The sequence below is a fragment of the Papio anubis genome, chromosome 14 (assembly GCF_008728515.1).
Source record: "Papio anubis isolate 15944 chromosome 14, Panubis1.0, whole genome shotgun sequence".
In the NCBI taxonomy this organism is placed as follows: domain Eukaryota; kingdom Metazoa; phylum Chordata; class Mammalia; order Primates; family Cercopithecidae; genus Papio; species Papio anubis.
In genome coordinates this window covers 100,611,934-100,631,982 of record NC_044989.1, presented here as the reverse complement: position 1 = coordinate 100,631,982, position 20,049 = coordinate 100,611,934, and the positions used below count along the sequence as shown (strand labels likewise).

General features: G+C 40.0%; 1 protein-coding gene across 5 annotated transcripts in view; it reads left to right on the top strand.

Annotated features, from left to right (window-relative positions):
* Positions 1-20,049, top strand: part of IL1RL2 (interleukin 1 receptor like 2) — a 52,189-nt gene that overhangs the window by 8,532 nt on the left and 23,608 nt on the right. For 3 of the 5 annotated variants that reach the window (XM_031655416.1, XM_031655417.1, XM_009184845.4), the window contains 2 exons: positions 5,664-5,823; positions 15,675-15,749. In XM_031655416.1, the coding sequence (XP_031511276.1) occupies positions 5,664-5,823; positions 15,675-15,749 (235 nt within the window). The remainder of the gene's footprint in view (positions 1-5,663; positions 5,824-15,674; positions 15,750-20,049) is intronic. The other 2 variants (XM_021925133.2, XM_021925132.2) reach the window with 1 other exon arrangement.

Sequence of the window (20,049 nt, the reverse complement as noted above, 5' to 3'; positions counted from 1 at the left end):
AGGCCAGATGATCTCTGTTTCAACCACTCAACTCTGTTTTGGAAGCACAAAAACAGTTGTAGACAATATAGAAAAGAAGGAGTGTGGTTGCGTTTCAACAACATTTTATTTACAAAAACAGGTGGTTAGCCACATTTGGCCAGTGTGTGGTTTGCTAGTCCTCTTGTCTATTTCTCATTGATTTGTAGTAGCTCTTTATAGATCTGGATATGAGTAATTGTTACAATGTGCCCTTCTAAGCAATGGCTAGCTTTTCAACTCTGGCAATGAGGTCTCAGACTTCCTAGTGTTAATGCAGTCTAATGTACTGATTTCCCTTTGTGATTAGTACTTTCTGTGACTTAAGAATCTTTTTCCCACCCCAAGGTAAAAGGACCTTTTCCTATATTTTCTTCTTGAAGTTTCATTGTTTTTCTTTTTCCACTGATTTTTAAGTGTGTAGTGTTGGTAGGGTCAAATGTAATTATTTTCTGTGTGGAGTTATGGTTTACCTGTTCTTTTCATGTTGCTTTGCATGCCACCTCTGACTTAAATCATATTGGTCTTTGTGTGTAGATCTGTTTCAGAGCCCTCTGTAGCATTCCCTTATTCTATTTCTTTCTCTTTCCCTCCCTCCCTCCTTTCCTTCCTTCCTTCCTTCCTTCCTTCCTTCTTTCTTTTCTTTTCTTTTCTTTTCTTTTCTTTTCTTTTCTTTTCTTTTCTTTCTGACAGAGTCTCACTATGTCTCCTAGGCTAGAGGGCAGTGGCGTAGTCTTGACTCACTGCAACCTCTGCCTCCTGGGTTCAAGCAATTCTCCTGCCTCAGCCTCCAGAGTAGTTGGGATTATAGGCACACGCCACCACGCCTGGCTAATTTTTGGTATTTTTACCAGAGACGGGGTTTCACCATGTTGGCCAGGCTGGTCTCGAACTCCTGACCTCAGATGATCCACTTGTCTCAGCCTCCCAAAGTACTGGGATTACAGGTGTGAGCCACCACACCGAGTCTTTATCCTTATTAGTTATTATGGCATTAGATAAGTCTTGTAAGTTTTGTATAAGTCCTCTGCTTTTCCTTTATCTGAAATGTTGCCTTGGTTATTCTAACTTCTGTTTCTGCAGCACTTGGAGATGGCCTCAGAGCTGTGACTAGCAATCCTAAGTAAATATCAGAGTTGATCCTCTGGACCTTTTAAAAATCCAGATATTCAGCCTCACCCTCTACTAACTGAAGCAGGTCACCCATGGGTGGGGCTTAGATGCCTTTATTTTAAAAACAACCCCTGGGCTTGCAAAAGTAGGCAAAAGCTGGGGGCCAGCAGTGTAAGCGGGAGGGGCCACCTGATACTATACCACCTGCTCAGTTTTGGTGACCCAGGTGTGGCTGTTTTTGCCACTACCAGGTGCTCAGACCTGGACTCACTCTTTGGGCCTCAGTGTTGTCATCTGTAAAACCAGAGGGTTGGAATCAATTCTTCAAGTATTTGGAATCTGTGATCTTCTTGGTGCTGTGCCAAGGGATGTCATATGTCTTCAAAGAAGTTACAATTTATCAGAGGAAGCAGACAAGTAAACTACGAATTTTATTACAGCATGAGGTGAACATACAGAAAGCGAAATCAGAGCAGACCCTGGGAATGTCCGTGGCTATGCTTCCCAGAAAAGGTGACTTTGAACTGTGCTTGACGAGTGACCACAGTTAGCCTGGTGGGTACGGCAAGGAAGGTCAGTAATTAGAGGGAAGCAGCAGGTGCAAAGGTGTTGGGTGAGAAAGAGAATGGTGTTTGGAGGCCCTGGTTAGAGTTTAGGGCACATGTAGAAAGATGGTGCTAGAAAATAAACACTGTTTATGCCAACCTAAAGCATTTCCACAGTGAATCCTACCATCTGGAGAATGGCATGAGCAAATTCGCATTTGAGAAAAGTCCTTCCATAGGGGCTGTAGTGAATCCACTGGAAGGCCTTGAGAATGGTGGCATGCTGATCATTTGGACTATCCTAGAAATCAAGTTAAGAAGTGTGGTTCATATCAGAAAGTTCTAAAGTAGAACTGATACAATGAGGGAAAAGGAGGAGGAGAGGAAGTGGGGGAACTCATGTCTGAGGGCTCCTAATTTTTATAATTGTAAGGATATGTTATGGGGAAAATTTGAAAGAGTAATGTAGGTAAATAGATGGAGATGCAAAGAGTTGCTAAGGTGAAGACCATGAATTTGTAGTGGTACCAAGACGCCTGTATATGTGATTAGCTCCTATAGTGCTCTGCTCTCTGGTTGGAGGTGTGTAGGAGAGGGATGAAGGGATTCATCAGAATGGGGGCTTTGCAGGTGAAGATGCTGGAAGGATGGAGGGCTACAGAGTTGAGGTATTGGAAAGGAAATGATTGAAGTGATTGAAGTGATGGATAATGGTTCTGGATAATGGCAAATCCCTATGATAATCCTGGCTTATGTCTGGGAGAATTGAAAACTGAGAGAAGTCCCCAGGAAGTCTTTGAAATTGAAGAGCTGACAGAGGACAAGGTTAGGGTATGAAGACATCTGTCTACACCTGGAAAAGTGGTAATGTCTCCAGTTTTGTTTTCGTTTCAATCCCAAATTACTCCTCAGCACAGTGGTTTGGGGCCCCATCACTGTGCTCAGTCTGGACTTGCTAAAGTTACTTCGGGCTCTCCAGTTGCTAAAGCGACATTCATTTTCAACCTGATCGTGGCATTCAACATTGCTGGGCACTCCCATCAGCTGGAAACTCTTTTCTCATTTTCTTCCAAGACTTACTCATTCTTTGTCTCTGTTTATCTTTTTTTTTTTATTATTATTGTTTTTATTTTTTCTGGCGCTTCCTTTGTAATCATCACTGAGTTTTTTTCCTCTATAGTTGGGTCTTAGGATTTGAGGTTCCCCATAGTTTCAGCCGTGGTCATCTTCTGCGCTCACTTTTGCTTACATTCAAGTGGATGATTTATAGAACCATCCATTTCACTCTATATTCTCCGTATGGCTCCCAGTTGTCTTCCACTTCGACCTTTCTTCCACCCTCTGGTTTCCTTTGTCCAACCGTCTAATATACATTCTCCTTAGACCCTCCCATCCCCACCACTCACCTCATGCACCACGGTTAGAGCGGTTTTTTAATCTTACCCCAGATAGAACCATTTTCTCCATTTCTTTGCATTCTTTCTTCTTCCTAGTAACACCTTTGCAACCCCAAGCTAGGACTGTAGAAGTCCCGCTCCCTCTGCGTATCCCACATCTGTCACTACATTCAGTGGACTGGAACTGCTTAAAATCATTGTTTTTTGTTTTTTACTTGCTCTCCTTAACTTCCCTGCTTTAGTTTAGGTTCCATTTGGCCTCAGTTTATGGAAATAAAATCTAAATGGTCTTTAGCATTGCATTATTTTAATCCTTTAAACTACACAGCAACTAAAGGATGTTTCTCAAAAGAAAATCTGATTGTCTTATTCTCTTGCTCTGAAGGCTTCTGAGGCTCGTCTCCTTTTCATGGTTTTCTGTGACAGGGCTCCTGACTACCTCACCAGTTTTATCTCCATCACTCTTCATACTCATTGCATCTTAGTCAGAATTCTCAGGTTATTTTGTGTTTCTGAAATATTGTACGTCCCGGGTCAGGAGTTTTCTTCACGATGCCTGGAATATATAAGGTATTCAAAAGTGGACACTATTGTTCTTAATATTTTAATTTTAAATCTTGTTAGTGAGACATTACCCTAAAGATTTTAAATTTAAATCCAAGCTTGTTGAGAGTTTAACCTTTGAAATAATGCTCCAGTGGATCAGAATAGAGGCAGTTCAAGTTACAGCAAAGCGACAGAATGGCCTTCAGTTGCAAGGCTGAACTTTAAGATGATTAAAATATGTATATCTTGAAAGAAAAAATGCATCCTTCAGAAAGAGGACTGCTCAACTGTGAAAGCACAGAAAGGGAGGCCCAGAGATTATACCTAGCCAGAGACTATCCAGGGAAGACTGTCCAGGGAAGAGGCTTATGAAGTGCCAGGACTAGACTTTGTGCTTTGTTCGGGCTGAGTGCAGCGGTTTACGCCTGTCATCCTACACTTTGGAAGGCTGAGGTGGGCAGACTCCTTGAGCCCAGGTGTTTGAGACCGGCCTAGGCTTCATGGTGAAGCCTTGTCTGTACTAAAATAACAAAAAATTAGGGTGTGGTGATGCATACCTATAGTCTCAGCTATTCAGGAGACTGGAGTGGGAGGATCCCCTGAGCTCAGGAAGTGGGCGGCAGAGCTAAGACTCTGTCTCACAAAAACAAAACAAAACAAACAAAAGGGCTTGTCTGTATCCTAAAGAAGGAGACACCACAGTATCAGAGTCTGATGCCTTTATGCATCTAACTCTGATTAGTAACTCCCATTTTGTTTGATAAGCAGTTGTCAGATTATGAGTTGGTTTCCCATATCAGGTATTTACAGGGAAATAATGTAAGCCTTCTAGGAAGTAGCATTTCACATTATAAATAAACCAGTGCTTGTTTGGCATTAATTATTTACTGCATCCTGCTGGGCGGCTCTATTCATGCTGTTCCGGGGTGGAGAGTGAAGTGTAACTCTGAACCGTGCCTAAGTGAGGAGAGAGCTTAACACTTGGGCAGGTGAATATTTATTTAATTAGGGGTTTCCATGTTGGTTTTATCTTTTAGATTGTGTACTTCCTGAAGAGAGGGATTGCATGTTAGTCCTGCATGGCCAGGCCTGTCACAGTGCAAGCAAACTGCAGGAACTCAAATGTTTGAATGAACAAATGGACCACTTAGCTAAGCAGTCACTCTGTGGAGTGCAGCTTCTTGAAGGACAGGGAACAGGTTTGGGAGAATTCAGAAGTGGGCCCAAGGTATAAAAGAAGTGGTGATTAGCATGAGAATGTGAGCTAGGACAGGACAGAGGAATGGTGAGGCTTGCCCTCTGGGTGATTGCTGGGAGAGAAAGCATTCCTGAGACTCACTGGTCTTCTGGTTGGTTGGGTGTGAGGTTGTTGCCTTGTCCATGGAGGAGGTGGGGAAAGCGGGAGAAGTGATGTGACATCTGCCCTCCATAAACCTGGCCAGCTTCCTTTGCTCACTGTTCAGACCTTCAAATTGGATGTTGGCGAAGAATTATTTTGGATTTCTATAAAGTCCAATGCTTGATAAGTGCAGAAATTGGGCCCGCAGTGGGAGCAGTCATTATGAACTCGGGTTTCCAGTCTTGGCAGAGGGACTTGGGCCATTAAGTGGGAGTCCACTGGCAGACGTGGGCCCCTGAAGGTGGAGGACGTTCCTGCCTGTTCATGTCCTCCTGTGAAAAACTGACCCAGGCTCAGTTTTCCTCAATGAAGTCTTCCTTCCATCTCACATAGGCCACTCTCCTCTCAACTCCTGCTAGACTTAATGTTTGTATCATTCACTTCAGCCTGTAAAATATCCTTTGTCAAATCTGTGTATATCTATACACACACACACACACACATATACACATTATATACAGACTGGGCAAGGAATTCTGCTGTGTCTGTCTGTCTATCACCAATCTGTCATCTACCTATTTTCCTATTTACCTAGCTAGCTAGCTATCTGTTGTCTTTCAGTTAGATTGTAAATTACCTAAATTCTAGGGATCACACAGGTTTCTAAGTATTCATTGGATTGAATTTTGTTTTTATTTGTATTAGGACTGTAACGAGATTACAGGGGAGCGGTTCACTGTTTTGGAAACCAGGCTTTTGGTGAGCAATGTCTCAGCAGAGGACAGAGGGAACTACGCGTGTCAAGTCATACTGACACACTCAGGAAAGCAGTACGAAGTTTTAAATGGCATCACTGTGAGCATCAGTAAGTATGCTCATGTATGTCTGTTGCCTTGTCTTCTTTTGGCTTTGTGGGAACTGGCTTCTGGCTTTGGGCTTTGGGATTTGAGCAGGAGTGATTCTAGGTCTTGGTTTCCCTGAAGGCTAGTAGGCTCTCAGATGTGCCACTCTTAGAATCAGAAGGTGGGAAGAGTGAGGCAAAAGGGCATGAGCAGCTTAGTTCCCTCTTCTGAACAACAGAACACTCAAAACTCTTGGTTGATTTTTGGTGTCCTCTTCAATTTCTTTCCTCAGTGTTTTATGGTTTTCATTATAGAGATCTTTCACTTCTTTGGCTAATTCCCAGGTATTTAATTTTGGTTAATTCCTATGCATTTTAATATTTTTGAAATGATCATATGGTTTTATGTGTGGCTATTGTAAATGGGATTACTTGTAAAATTTCTTTTCACATTGTTCACTGTTGGCATATAGAAATGTTACTGATTTTTGTATGCTGATTTTATATCCAGCAACTTCACTGAATTTATTAGTTCTAATAGTTTTCTTGTGTAGTCTTCAGGTTTTCCCAAATATAAGATCATATCATTTGCCAACAATGATAATTTGAATTCTTCTTTCCTAATTTGGATGCTGTTTATATCTTTCTCTTGTCTGATTTCTCTAGCTAGGACTTCCAGTACTATGTTGAATAACAGTGGTGACAGTGGGCATCCTCGTTGTGTTCCAGAACTTAGAGGAAAGGCTTTCAGTTTCTCCCCATTCAGTATGATTCTAGTTGTGAGTCTGTCACATATGGCTTTTATTATGTTAAGGCATGTTCTTTCTACTTCCAGTTTTTTGAGGGTTTTTATCATGAAGGCCTGTTGAATTTTATCAAATGCTTTTTCAGCATCAATTGCAATGATCATATGGTTTTTATCCTTTATTTTGTTGATGTGATGTATTACATTGATTGATTTGCAAATGTCAAACCATCCTTGCATCCCAGGGATAAATCCCATTAGCTCATGATGAATGATCTTTCCAATGTATTGTTGAATTCTGTTTGCTAGTACTTTGTTGAGGATTTTTGCATCAATATTCATCAGAGATACTTGCCTATAGTTTTCTCTCTCTCTCTTTTTTTTTTTGGATGTGTCTTTGTCTGGTTTTGGTATCAGGGTAATAACTGGCCTCATAGAATGAATTTGGAAGTATCTTCTCCTCCTCTATTGTTTTGAACAGTTTGAGTAGGATTGGTATTAGTTCTTCTTTAAATGTTTGGTAGAATTTGGTGGTGAAGCCATTGAGTCCCAGGCTTTTCTTTAATAAAGAGACTTCTTTCTCTTTAATAAAGAGACTTTATTAAAATTTTTATATTGTTACTTGTTATTGATCTGTTTAGGTTTTGGATTTCTTCCCGGTTCAATCTTGATAGATTATATTTGTCTAGAGATTTGTCCATTTCTTCTAGATTTTCCAATTCATTGGCATGTAGTTGCTCATAGTAGCCATTAATAATCTTTTGGATTTCTGCAATAACAGTTGTCGTGTCTCCTTATTCATTCCTGATTTTATTTATTTGTATCTCTTCTCTTTTTTTCTTAGTCTGGCTAAAGGTTTGTCAATTTTGTTTCCCTTTTCAGAGAACCAACTTTTTGTTTCATTGATCTGTGTTTTTTTCATTTTGATTTAATTTATTTCTTCTACTGATTTTGGGCCTGGTTTGCTCTTGCTTTTCTAGTTCTTTAAGATACACCATTAGACTGTTTATTTGAATGTAGGCACATTCTTTTTTTGATGTAGGCACTTATAGCTATAAACTTTTCTCAGAGTACTGCTTTTGCTGTATCCCATATGTTTTAGTATGTTGTGTTTCCATTATTTGTTTCAAGAAATTTTTCAATTTCCTTCTTAATTTCTTCATTGACCCACTGGTCATTCAGAAGCATACTGTTAAATTCCATATGTTTGTATAGTTTCCAAAATTCTTCTTGTTATTAATTTCTAGTTTTATTCCACTGTGATCAGAGAAGATGCTTGATATTTTTCCAATTTTTTCAGTGTCTTAAGACTTGTTTTATGACCTAACATATAGTCTGTCCTTGAAAATGATCCATGTGCTAAGGAAAAGAATATGTATTCTATAGCCATTGGGTGAAATGTTCCGTAAATGGATCTATTAGATCCATTTGGTCTATAGTGCAGATTAAGTCCAATGTTTCTTTGTTGATTTTCTGTCTAGAAGATCTGTCCAATGCGGAAAGTGGGATATTGAAGTCTCTAGCTGTTACTGTATTGGAGTCTATCTCTTTCTTTAGCTCCAATAATATTTGTTTTTATATCTGGGTGATTCAGTGTTGGGTGTTGACCTTTTTATCATTACATAGTGACCTTCTTTGTCTTTTTTTATAGTTGTTGTCTTGAAATCTGTTTTCCCTAAGTATAACTACTACTGCTCTTTTTTTTGTTTTCGATTGGCATGGAATATCTTTTTCCATCCCTTTGTTTTCGGTCTATGTGTGTCTTTATTGGTGAAGTGTGGAAACAATCAATGGGTCTTGTTTTTTCATTCATTCAGCCATTCTATGCCTCTTTATTGGAGAGTTTAGTCCATTTACACTTAATGTTATTATTAATAGGTAAGAACTTACTCCTGTCATTTTGCTATTTGTTTTCTGCTTGTTTTGTAATCTTCTCTTCCTCCTTTCTTTCCTTCCTGTCTTCTTTTAGTGAAGGTGATTTTGTCTGATGATATGATTTGGTTTCTTGCTTTTTATTTTTTTATGTCTCTATTGTATGTTTTCTGGTTTGAGGTTTCCACGAGGCTTGAAAATACTATTTTATAACCCATTATTTTAACCTGATAACAACTTAATATTGTTTGCATAAACAAAAAAGCAAAAAGAAAACTAATAAAAATTCTACACCTGAACTTTATTCCCCTGCTTTTTAACTTCTTGTTGCTTCTATTTATATCTTATTGTACTGACTACACCTTGAAAAGTTGTTGTAGTTATTATTTTTGATTGGTTCATTATTCAGTCTTTCAAGGATAAGAACAGTTTCACACCACAGTTACAGTGTTAAAATATTCTGTGTTTTTCTGTGTACTTATTATAACCAGTGAGTTTTGTACCTTCTGGTGATTAGTTATTGCTCATTAATGTCCTTTTCTTTCTGATTGGAGTAGTCCCTTTAACATTTCTTGTAGGACAGGTCAGCGAATGAAATCCTTCAGCTTTTGTTTGTCTGGGAAAGTCTATTTCTTCTTCATGTTTGAAGGTTATTTTTGTGGATATATTATTCTAGGGTAAACGTTTTTATAATGTGTCATGCCACTCCCTCCTGGCGTATAAGGTTTCCACTGAAAAGTCTGCTGCTAGATGTGTTAGAGCTCTATTGTATATTATTTGTTCCTCTTCTCTTGCTGCTTTTAGAACCCTTTCTTTGTCCTTGACCTTTGGGGGTATGATTATTAAATGCCTTTAGGTAGTCTCCTTTGGATTAAATCTGCTGGGTGTTCTATAACCTTCTTGTATTTGGGGACTGATATATTTCTCTAGGTTTGGGAAGTTCTCTGTTATCCCTTAGAATAAACTTTCTGCTCTTTTCTGTTTCTCTACCTCCTCTTTAAGGCCAATAACTCTTAGATTTGCCCTTTTGAGGCTATTTTCTAGATTCTGTATGCATGCTTCATTGTTTTTTATTCTGTTTTCTTTTGTCTCCTTTGATTGTTTATTTTCAGATAGCCTGTCTTCCAGCCTGCTAATTCTTTCTTCTGCCTGATACATTCTGCTATTAAAGGACTCTGATGCATTCTTCAATATGGCAATTGCGTTTTTTTCATTTCCAGAATTTTTGCTTGATTAAAAAAACATTATTTCAGTCTCCTTGTTAAATTTATCTGATAGAATTCTGAATTCCTTTTCTGTGTTATCTTGAATTTCTTTGCATTTCCTCAACACAGCTATTTTGAATTCTCTGACTAAAAGATCACATGTCTCTGTTTCTCCAGGATTGGCCCCTGGTGCCTTATTTAATTCATTTGAGGAGGTCATGTTTTCCTGGATGGTGTTGATGCTGGTAGATGTTCTTCAGTGTCTGGGCATTGAAAAGTTAGGTATTTACTATAGTCTTCACTGTCTGGGCTTATTTGTACTTGTCCTTCTTGGGAAGGCCTTCAAAAGGATTTGAGTGTTTTGATCTAAGCTGTATCTGCTTTAGGGGGCACCCTAAGCCCAGTAATGTTGTGGTTCTTGCAGACTTGTAGAGGTACCACCTTGATGATCTTGGACAATATCTGGGATAATTCTCTGGATATCAGGCAGAGACTTGTTCTCTTCCCTTACTTTCTCCCAAACAGAGTCTGTCTGTCTGTTCTGAGCCACCTAAAGCTGAGGGTGGAGTGACATAAGCACCCCTGTGGCCATGACCACTATGACTGCTGGGTCAGACCTGAAGCCAGCACAGCACTGGGTCTTGCCCAAGGCCTGCTTTACCCACTCCCTGGCTACTGCTTATGTTTGCTTTAGGCCCTGGTGCTCTACAATCAGCTGGTGGCAAAGGCAGCCGGGCCTGTGTCCCTTCCATCAGGGCTGATTGCCATTGGTGATCTCAGGCCCTGGGAGGATCCAGAGGTGCCGTCTAGGAGTCAGGGATTAGAGTAAACCTTAGAAGTCTACCAAGTGTTTTTTTTTGTGCTGCAGCTGAGCTGGCAGTCAAACCACAAGACGTAGCTCTTCCCACTCTTCCCTCCCCTTTCCAAAGGCAGAGGAGCCTCACCATCCATAGCCACCGCCACAACCGGCCACAAGGAGTCCTGCCAGACTACCGCAGATGTTCTCTTAAGGTCCAAGAGCTCTTAAGTCAGCTTGTGGCCAATGCTGCCTTCCTGGGACTCACTCTTCAGGGCATTGGGCTCCCTTTTGGCCCAGAGCATGTGCAGAAGTGCCAGCCAAGATTCAAGTCCTAGAATCGGGGACCTCAAGAGCCTGTTTCATGATCTACCCTCCCCTGTGGCTATGCTAGTACCTAAAGTGCAGGACAAACTTTTCCCTCTGCTTTTCTCAAGCAAAAGGAATTTTGCTCTATAATCACTGCAGCTGGTCATGTGCTGAGTCTCACCTGAAGCCAGCAAGTTTCAGACGCTCACCCAAGGCATTCACCGTAGTACCTGGATAATTGCTACTGATTACTCATGGCACAAGGGCTCTTCAGTGAGCAGGTGATGAGTGCTGCAAGGACTGAATCCTTTCCTTCAAGGCAGCGGGTCCCCTTCTGGCCCATGGTATGTCTGTAAATGTTGTCTGGGAGGCCTGGAACAGGGGCCTCATGACTCTGATCATTGTCCTCTCTTGCTGTGGCTGAGCTGGTATCCAAGATGCAAGATGAAGTCCTCTCTACTCTTCCCTCTCCTGTCCTTAAGCAGAAGGAAAGCATCTCTTTTAGAGCTATAAGCTGTGCAGTCTGGGATGATAAAGAGGGGTGATGCCCACATTCCCTTGGCTGTCCTAGATGGGATTACTGAGGTATATTGCATGCCCCACTCCAGTACACGGTCTCTGGGCAGCACTAGGATTTCACCTAAGAGTTGCAGTCCAGACTGCCTCTCAAGTTTAGTTAGGGACCCAGAGCACTTTAGCCTTTGGTGGTAAGATTTATGGAAGGTCAAGTTCTGATCACTGGGATCGGCAGTTCCCTTCTGTCTCGCGCTAGTTTAAATGCTCCCTCCATGGGCCGGTGGCAGCTGAGTTTGGTCCGGTTTTCTGTTCTGTTCTAACAAGACGGCACCGCGTTCAGTGCCTCACAATTGCTGTGTTCTTTCTTCCCCAGCAAACAGAGACACTCTCAGTACCATGCCGCCACTGTGGGGGGTTGGCGAGGGTGGCATTGGCAATTGAGGACTGTTTTTTCTATCTCATTAGTGTCCTTTTCTGTGATACCGAGTTAAAACCAGATACTATGAGTGATTTTTGGTTCTTATGAAGGTGTTTCTTCTGCGTAGATAGTTGTTAAGTTGGTGTCCTTGTGGGGAGACAATTGGCGGATTCTTCTATTCTGCTATCTTGCTCCACATTCTCTCCCCAAACTGTACATTTTACAGAGTTGCAGGAGAGAAGCAACTTACCGAAGGTCACAAAGCTGGTTATTGTCAGAAACAGAGCCAGAGCTCTGGCATTCAGTGCCCAGGCCAGCACTGGTTTTTCCAAACACATTGGACAAGGAGTTCTTGCTGTAGCGGCTTTTGCTCTTTCTTTAGTAGAAAGTTGTTTTCTATATTTACTCATCTAGATGAGAAGAACCAAAGGCTGGATACTTCTTTGATGTAGAGCTTCCTATTTGTCACTAGTTTCCAACACACTTCAGAGTACTGGGGGAGACGGAGCTATTTCCGGATGCTGTGGATCCCTAGGGGGTCTGTTCAGCATGGATGGGAGCCAGCATGGTTGGGTGCTGCCTTTGCAGGACAGGGCTCTTTATTCTGTACAGTCCAGTGACTCCCTGCATTCCAGCTGTTCTTGTAGAGAGTCCATTCTAGTCCTTCCATGTTCTTTGCTGCAACTGCTCCTTTGATTTAAATATTTTTGGGTGGTTTTCAATTTTAACTGTTCTTGCTAAAAGCGCAGTAATTAAGAAAATTAATTGTACAAGGTTTATTTTTATTTTTATTTTAATGCTCTTGGGTTTTCTGCTGACCATTATCTCTCTGAAAGAAAGCACCTTCCTCACCTTGTTCACAGTGGAATCCCTGGCACTGAGCCCAGTGCCTGGCCTAGATTAAGCACAGATCTATTTATTAAGCGAATGACTGACTTCTATAACGCATTAACTTTACATTGGTAACTGAGGGGAAATTTCGAAAGGTGAAATTGCTCAGGTAAAATGAAGAATCCCTTAAGAAGTAACTGGGTTCAGTAGTCACTACTTCATGTTCAATAAACATTTATTTATGATCTGTTATATGCCAGTATTATGGTAGGTCCTGATAATTCAAAAATGAAAAGCGTTGTTTCTTCTACTATGAAACTATCAGCCTGGTGGTGGTGAATCTAGGGGTTAAATGGATCATTTTAACATCATGTGCTCAAGGTAGAGTCACAGACAGTGTTTGCGGAGCAGGAAAAGGATAAGAAGGGTCCATGGGTGGCAAGCAAATGGTCTGGGAAGGCTTCCAAGAGGAAAGAAGTTCTCAGCTGAATTTCGAAGAATGAGTAGGATTCACAAAAGTAAAGGAGGGCGAGAAGGGGTCTCTAGGCAGAGAGAACAGAGGGAACAGTATAGGACAAAGCATGGGAGTATTAAGCATTATGTTTATGTTGGATCTAAAATGACTTTCATTAGAGCCTTTGTGAATATGGGGTGGGGAAGGTGGGAGCTGAGGCCATGGAGTTAAACAGGGGCAAGGTCCAGGTGGCTGCATATGCATAGGCTTTACCATGCAGCCATTGAAGGGCCCTGGGACAGTGCAAATGCAGAGTCATTGGGCTGCATTTGTGATGGGAGATGTCAGTTTTGAGATGGTTTGAAGCCAGAGTTGGCGAGGGCCTTGCAGCTTGGAGACCACTTAGGAGGCTGATAAAATATCCAAAAAAGCGCTGATAGTCTCAACTTGGGAAGAGGCCATGGGAGAGCTCCTCTTCAAGCAATCATTTAAGGACTCTTTGCTGAGTACTGAACAAAGCTATGTTCTGTGCCAGGCAGAGAGAACATTGTGGTGAAGAAAACAGCCACCACCACTGCTCTGATGAAGCTTGAAGGCTGAGAGGAAGGAAGGCAGAGATTAATCAGAGAATTCACTAATAAGATGTGTAATTATAGGGAAGATGAAAGCAATGAAGGAAAGGAAAAACCTGAGATCAAACAGACCAGGGCCTGGTGAGAAGGCAGTGGCTCAGGGAGAGCTTTCTGATAATAGTGATGCTGATGGTCAGGAAGCATTATGTGGATGACGGAGTTGGGGAGATTTTTTCTAGACTGAGGAAGTAGCAAATGTGAAGACCCTAGCACAACAGGGAACTCGGAATGTCTGAGGAGTGGAAGGCAGGGCTAGAGTGATCCTGAATGAGAGAAATTATGGTAGGTGATGAGGCTGGGTAAGTAGTCAGGAGCCAAGATCATGTAGGAACCAGCAATTCAGAGTAAGTAGCATGAATTTTATTCTAAGAACAATGACAAGCAGCCAGACAGATTGAAAGCAGGAGAGTAGCGTGGGTTGATTTTCACTTCTGAAACAGCAGACTGGCTGCCGTGCACAGAATGATCTATTCTAGGGTGGATCCGAAGCGCAGGTGTAGAAGTTCAGGTAAGGCATGAAGGCACAGGTAACATGGTGTCATTGAAGATGGAGAGATGTGGATGGGTTCAAGGCATGTTAAGAGGTAAAACCTACAGGGTTTAGTGTTGGACTGAATATGGGGAGAAATATGGCAAGGTCAAAAAAGTTAACCAGGCTTTTTGACATGCACTGTTGACTGGATGGTGATGCTATTCAGTGAAATAAAATGGCTCTGGAGGAAAACCAGATTTAGGAGTGAGACCATGAGTTTGGTCATTGCTACGTTGAGGATGAGGTGCCTTTGGATTGTGGAGGTGCAGAGTAGGTCATGGCCTGTATGGGTGTGGAGCATAGAGGAAGGACTGGAGACATGACTTTCAAAGTCATTGGCCTTGAAATGATATTTGAAGAAGTGGGTGTGAATGAGATTGCTTAGGAAAAGAATGGAAAATAGAAGGCTTAGGAGTAAAGAAAAAGCCAGACTGAGAAATGAGGAGGTAAAAGTAGTTGAATTTGGTGATTGATAGATTGAAGAAGGTGAAAGAAAAGCTGTTGCCCAGAATGGCTTCTGGATTTTACATGTGTGCGATCTAGTGGGTGATGGTACATTAACTAGCTGGGGATAACTTTTGTTTGGGACATGCTGCATTTAAACAGTGTGTGGAATGCACAGTTATTGTTGCCATCATAAAATATATGTGTTTTTGCGTTTTTCTTAGCTTCTCTCTTGCAACTTTTCCATATCCCACTCCAAATATATAGGAGGAATAATGGAACTAAGTAGGTGATCGTTAAATTTTGGTAGACAAATGGGAGAGGGAAGAAGTACAGAAAGACTCAGGGGCAGGGAGTCCAGGGAGTCAATACAGGGAGACAATGCTAAAGCTTAGTGGTAGGATGAAAAGTTGGAAGAATAATAGAAGAGGATGGGATATAAAAGAATATGGAAATGCAGAGTTGGAGGAGGAAGAGCAAAACTGAAGATGTGATGAACCTTCACAGATCCCTCACCCAACTTTGACAATTATCAACTTCTGGTTAGATTTTTTTCATCTTTACCTCTACTCACTCCCACCAGTTCCCAAGGTTATTTTAAAGTAATTCAAAAACATGATATTATGTGTTTTTCCATCTCTATAACATTCTTAAAAGGACAAAACTATAGAAATAGAAAACAGTAATGGTTGCCATGGAACAGGAATTGCATGAGGGAATTTTCTGAAGGTGAAATAAGAGGGTTACTATTTCTCTCAAGCTAGCACCTAAGCCAGGCCTTTGCTTATTATAGCCACTGCCTGAAAAGTGTCTTTGGATCACTAAGTAATGAGATTTTATTATACAAGCTTATTAGTTTACATTACAAACAATATAGTTTATGGTTTATATCAAAATATAATGACCAAAGTGGACTCTTTTTATAGCTCAGCTTCTAGCTTATTGTTTTTTCTTTTTTGGCAATTCAGTTACTTCTGGTTAAAAATGTGTATTTATGGAGTGAGATTTTGACCAGAGCTTATTGATGGTCTGCTGTGTTGGGCTTCATGCTATTGCATCAAAGTACTTGGGAATGTATCATATGTGATTCTAATTAATTTCCTGTGGGTATGATTTCTTAGCAGAAAGAGCTGGATATGGAGGAAGTGTCCCTAAAATCATTTATCCAAAAAATAATTCAATTGAAGTACAGCTTGGTGAGTAAAATCGTTGAAGCCATTGAAATCACCAGGGGAAGAGCTCATTATGTTTGCATATTCTGGTGAATATTTGAATGTTAAGGATGAAGATAAATCCCATACACACCCAGTTTCCAACTTTTGATATACCTGAGCTCATGGGGAGAGGAATCAAAATAAAACACCGGAGAGCTGAAGCTTGGAAAAGTTGTGGTGGCAGAGAAGTCTGTCAGTGAGAACTCTGGGCCCAAAATGATTATTATAAATCTGTTTATGCAAAGGCAATGAAGATGCAAATAATTCTTCAGACAATATGTAGTATAATATAAAACTACTATTAAGTAATGTTGACCAGGAGTTCTGGATTGTATTACCTCACAATGCAAGGTATATGAAAGGAGTGAAAAAAATATTATGTTACATTCCTTAATCTGCATGGAAAAGCATCAATAAGCATTGCCTCAGTTTGTGATCTAAGTAGATAAAAAGGGGTCAAATTATTTTTTTAAATTAAAAAATAATCACTAGTGGCCGGGTGCGGTGGCTCAAGCCTGTAATCCCAACACTTTGGGAAGCCGAAGCGGGCAGATCATGAGGTCAGGAGATCGAGATCATCCTGCCTAACACGGTGAAACCCCGTCTCTACTAAAAAATACAAAAAATTGGCCAGGCGTGGTGGCGGGCACCTGTAGTCCCAGCTACTCGGGAGGCTAAGCCAGGAGAATGGCGTGAACCCGGGAGGCGGAGCTTGCAGGGAGCCGAGATTGTGCCACTGCACTCCAGGCTGGGCGAGAGCGCGAGACTCTGACTCCAAAAAAAAAAAAAAAAAAAAAATCACTAGTAAAATAAATACGCTGTATTACATCTGAAGAAAAAGCAAATTAGACAAAAATCTCAACACCTCCCAAAATAGAAACTTTTAAGTGTCAAATAGTAGTGTATCAAAATATATAATGCTAAAAGTCTCAGAAATACAATACAATAAAACAACACAATTGTTTCAGTTGTAGGGGGAGGTTTTAACATACTCTTGCTTTGAGAAATTTGCTAGAAAAGTAAGAGTCTACATGGTTCGAGTAATCTAGCAAAAGTAATGTGTCTAATACATAGATCACTCTCAGAAACATCTATGAAAAACCCAGAGTCCAAAAGAGGAAATTGTACAGATCATGGGGTATAATCATGATGCAGTAAGTGTAAAAATTTGTATGTAAACCAAAACAATAAAATAATCACATTCATTAAGTATGTGAAGTGATGAATTTGTTAATTAGCTTGATTTAATTATTCTACAATATAAACATGTATCAGAACATCACATTGTACCCATAAATATATGTAATTATTATTTGTCAATTAAAACTAAAAAAAAAAATTTTTAAATGTAAACAAAAAATCCATCTCAATTATTTGCGTTTTTTTTTAGAGAACCAAAGCCATAGTTAAAGAATATTTAGAAAATAATGATAGTGAGAATACTTCATATCAAATTTCATGGCATATGACCAATGCTGTACTCTAAACGAGTTTATATCTTTAAATAACGTTATTATTAGTAAGTGTGGAAATAATTAAAATATGCAACTAACCATTTGACTCTATAAGAAGACCAATTGAACAACTAGAATAAAAGTAGAAAATAATGAATTTATTAAAGGAAAATAAACTAACTGAATCTGTCCCAAAGTTGGTTAAGGGCAGAAGAGTTGAGGTGGGAGTTGGGGAGAAAGATAAACTTCCAGCAAATCTAATCCCCTAAATGCAGAGACACCCAAATATAAAATAATTAGAAACGTGGGAAAGTTTATATAAAACAACAAATGGTAAAAGATAAAATCTGTTTAAATGCCTCTAGTCCCATATGTTTTTAGGAGAATTCTTTTAAACTTTCAAGGAAATAATAATACCCATAAAAAGGATAATTGTCTACACATTATTCATTATGTGACTAGTCTTAAAAGACACATTTGGCTGTTTTATCTCTCTTAGTTGACTTTCTTCCCCTACTCCTGTCTTTGGAAATTCTAGCCAATGTATTGAGACAATTAAAAGGCAAGAGAAGGAGTTTTGGAAGTCTTGGAGGGAGGAAGACAAACATAATTTTTAAAACATGATCTATTGGTTTCTACTTAGAAATTTTAAGAAAATTAAGTAAAAAAATGACTAGCATTTGCTTATTAATGTTATTTTAATACAAGATAAACATTCAAAGCTAATAGCATTTTTACATGCCTGAAATAGCACATATTATGTAACCAGGGAAGACAGCATTCACAATTGCAATACAAGAAACAAAATAGTAAGAAACAACTGAATAAGAAATTAGAAAGAGTTGCCTACATGATTAGAAATGCAACATTTTATCATTTTATAGGTGGAACATAAAATAATATGTGTTTTAGTGAAATTTCAAAAGATGTTCCTAAATAGAAACACTCAGTATTAAAAATGTTATTTCTCCTAGATTAATATACAAGTTTAATATAACACCAATTAAATTACTGAATATCCTAAAACTTGTCAAAACATTTCTAAAATTTCTGTCAAAAATGCTGGAAAGAGCCAAGAAAAAAATTGAATAGAAGAAAAAAGAGAGAGTCATTTCCTTGTAAGTATTAAAATATATTATAAAGATAGAGATTATTAGTATGTCAACAAAATTGCTGACTAGGGGTTCCTAGCACTAATTCCCCTACAAAAGGGCCAAAATATAAAATTAATAGCTACATTTTGACTAGTGTGTCTGAAGGAAGGCGCTAGAGTACAGCATAGAAATGATGGAATCTCTGCGGAGCACGGAAACCCAGGATGGCAGCATAGAGAGGGGAGGAAATCACCCTTTCTCTGTCACTCTGTTTTCCCCACCAAGGTTGACTTGGCGCCAAGAGAAACTTCTCCTTGCAGGGAAAAGGTAAGCAGAAGGCCCCTGCAACCTTCATTATTACCACAGACACCTGCAGTTCTTGCTACAGAAGAAACCTGCAGTCCTCACAGGCCCTGAGCCCAGTTTGGGGAGCAGCCTGGGGTTCTCATGGCTACATTGCTCCAGTGCAGGAAACTACCTATTGCACACCCTTATCCCCTATGACCTACGAGCTATGTCATGGCACTATCTTGGAATTATAGCTACTGCTAGAGTGAGTCCTGTTCTGGGGGCCAGTAGCCCCTGCATCTCTCCATCCCCAAGGCTTTCCCATTATTCCACCATGTTCATACAGGTGGCTACAACTTCACAATCCTGGTTACTTAGAGTATGGGCCCTGTGAAATTACTGTGCCCAAAGGCACATGGTGCCCTGCTTCCTGAATGGACAGGCAGTCCTGCACAACCGGGGAAGCTTCCCCTAGCCAGCAGATCTACTCTGCTCACCCTCGTACGCATGAGGGTGTATGTAGTCACCCTCAGCCTGAGAACCAGCTCAGTAGCCCTGCCCCTGGCAAGACCACATCCCTTTTTGATTGGACCTACTGTGTGCACACACACCCTTGGCCTGAGAACCAACCTGGTAGCCCAGCATCCTGCAAAGCCATGCCACTGCCAGTACAAACTCCTGCAGCCTAGGCCACTGAAACACTCAAAGATATTGCAGATGTGGATTGTAGCTGAAGACACTGCATGAAGACTACACTTCTGTCTCTATCTAGAACCAAAGCCAACATACCCTATCCAACTGACATGCTAGGATACATCTACAGAAAAAGTCTTTCTCTACGAAAGCTACTTCACAAAATTAGAAGAGGTGACTGTTGCATCAGATGTGCAGCTATCAACACAGGGACACAAGAAACATTAAAAAATAGGAAACATGACACCTCAAAGGAGCACAATAATTCTCCAGTAACAAACCTTAAAAGAAAATAAGATTTACTAAATGCCTGAAAAGGAATCCAAAATAATGATTTTAAGGAAACCCAGCTAGATACAAGAGAATACAAGCAAATAATTTAATGAAATCAGAAAAACAATTTATGAAAAAAAATTCCTTAAGGATTTCTTGTAAGGCTGGTCTAGTAGCAATGAATTCCCTTAGTTTTTGCTTGTCTGGAAGGGACTTTATTTTTCTTACATTTCTGAATAAGAAATTCAACAGAGATATACATTATAAAGAAGAACCCAAGAAGTCTGAGTTTAAGAATTCAATGAATGAAATAAATGCAATTGAGAATTCAACAACGGAATTCAACAATCTAGTGATCATTATATAATGACCTTCTTTGTCTCTTCTTATAATTTTTAACTTAAAGTCTATTTTTTCTGATGTAAGTGCAGCTATTCCTGCTTGCTTTTGTTTTTCATTTGCATAGAATATCTTTTTTCA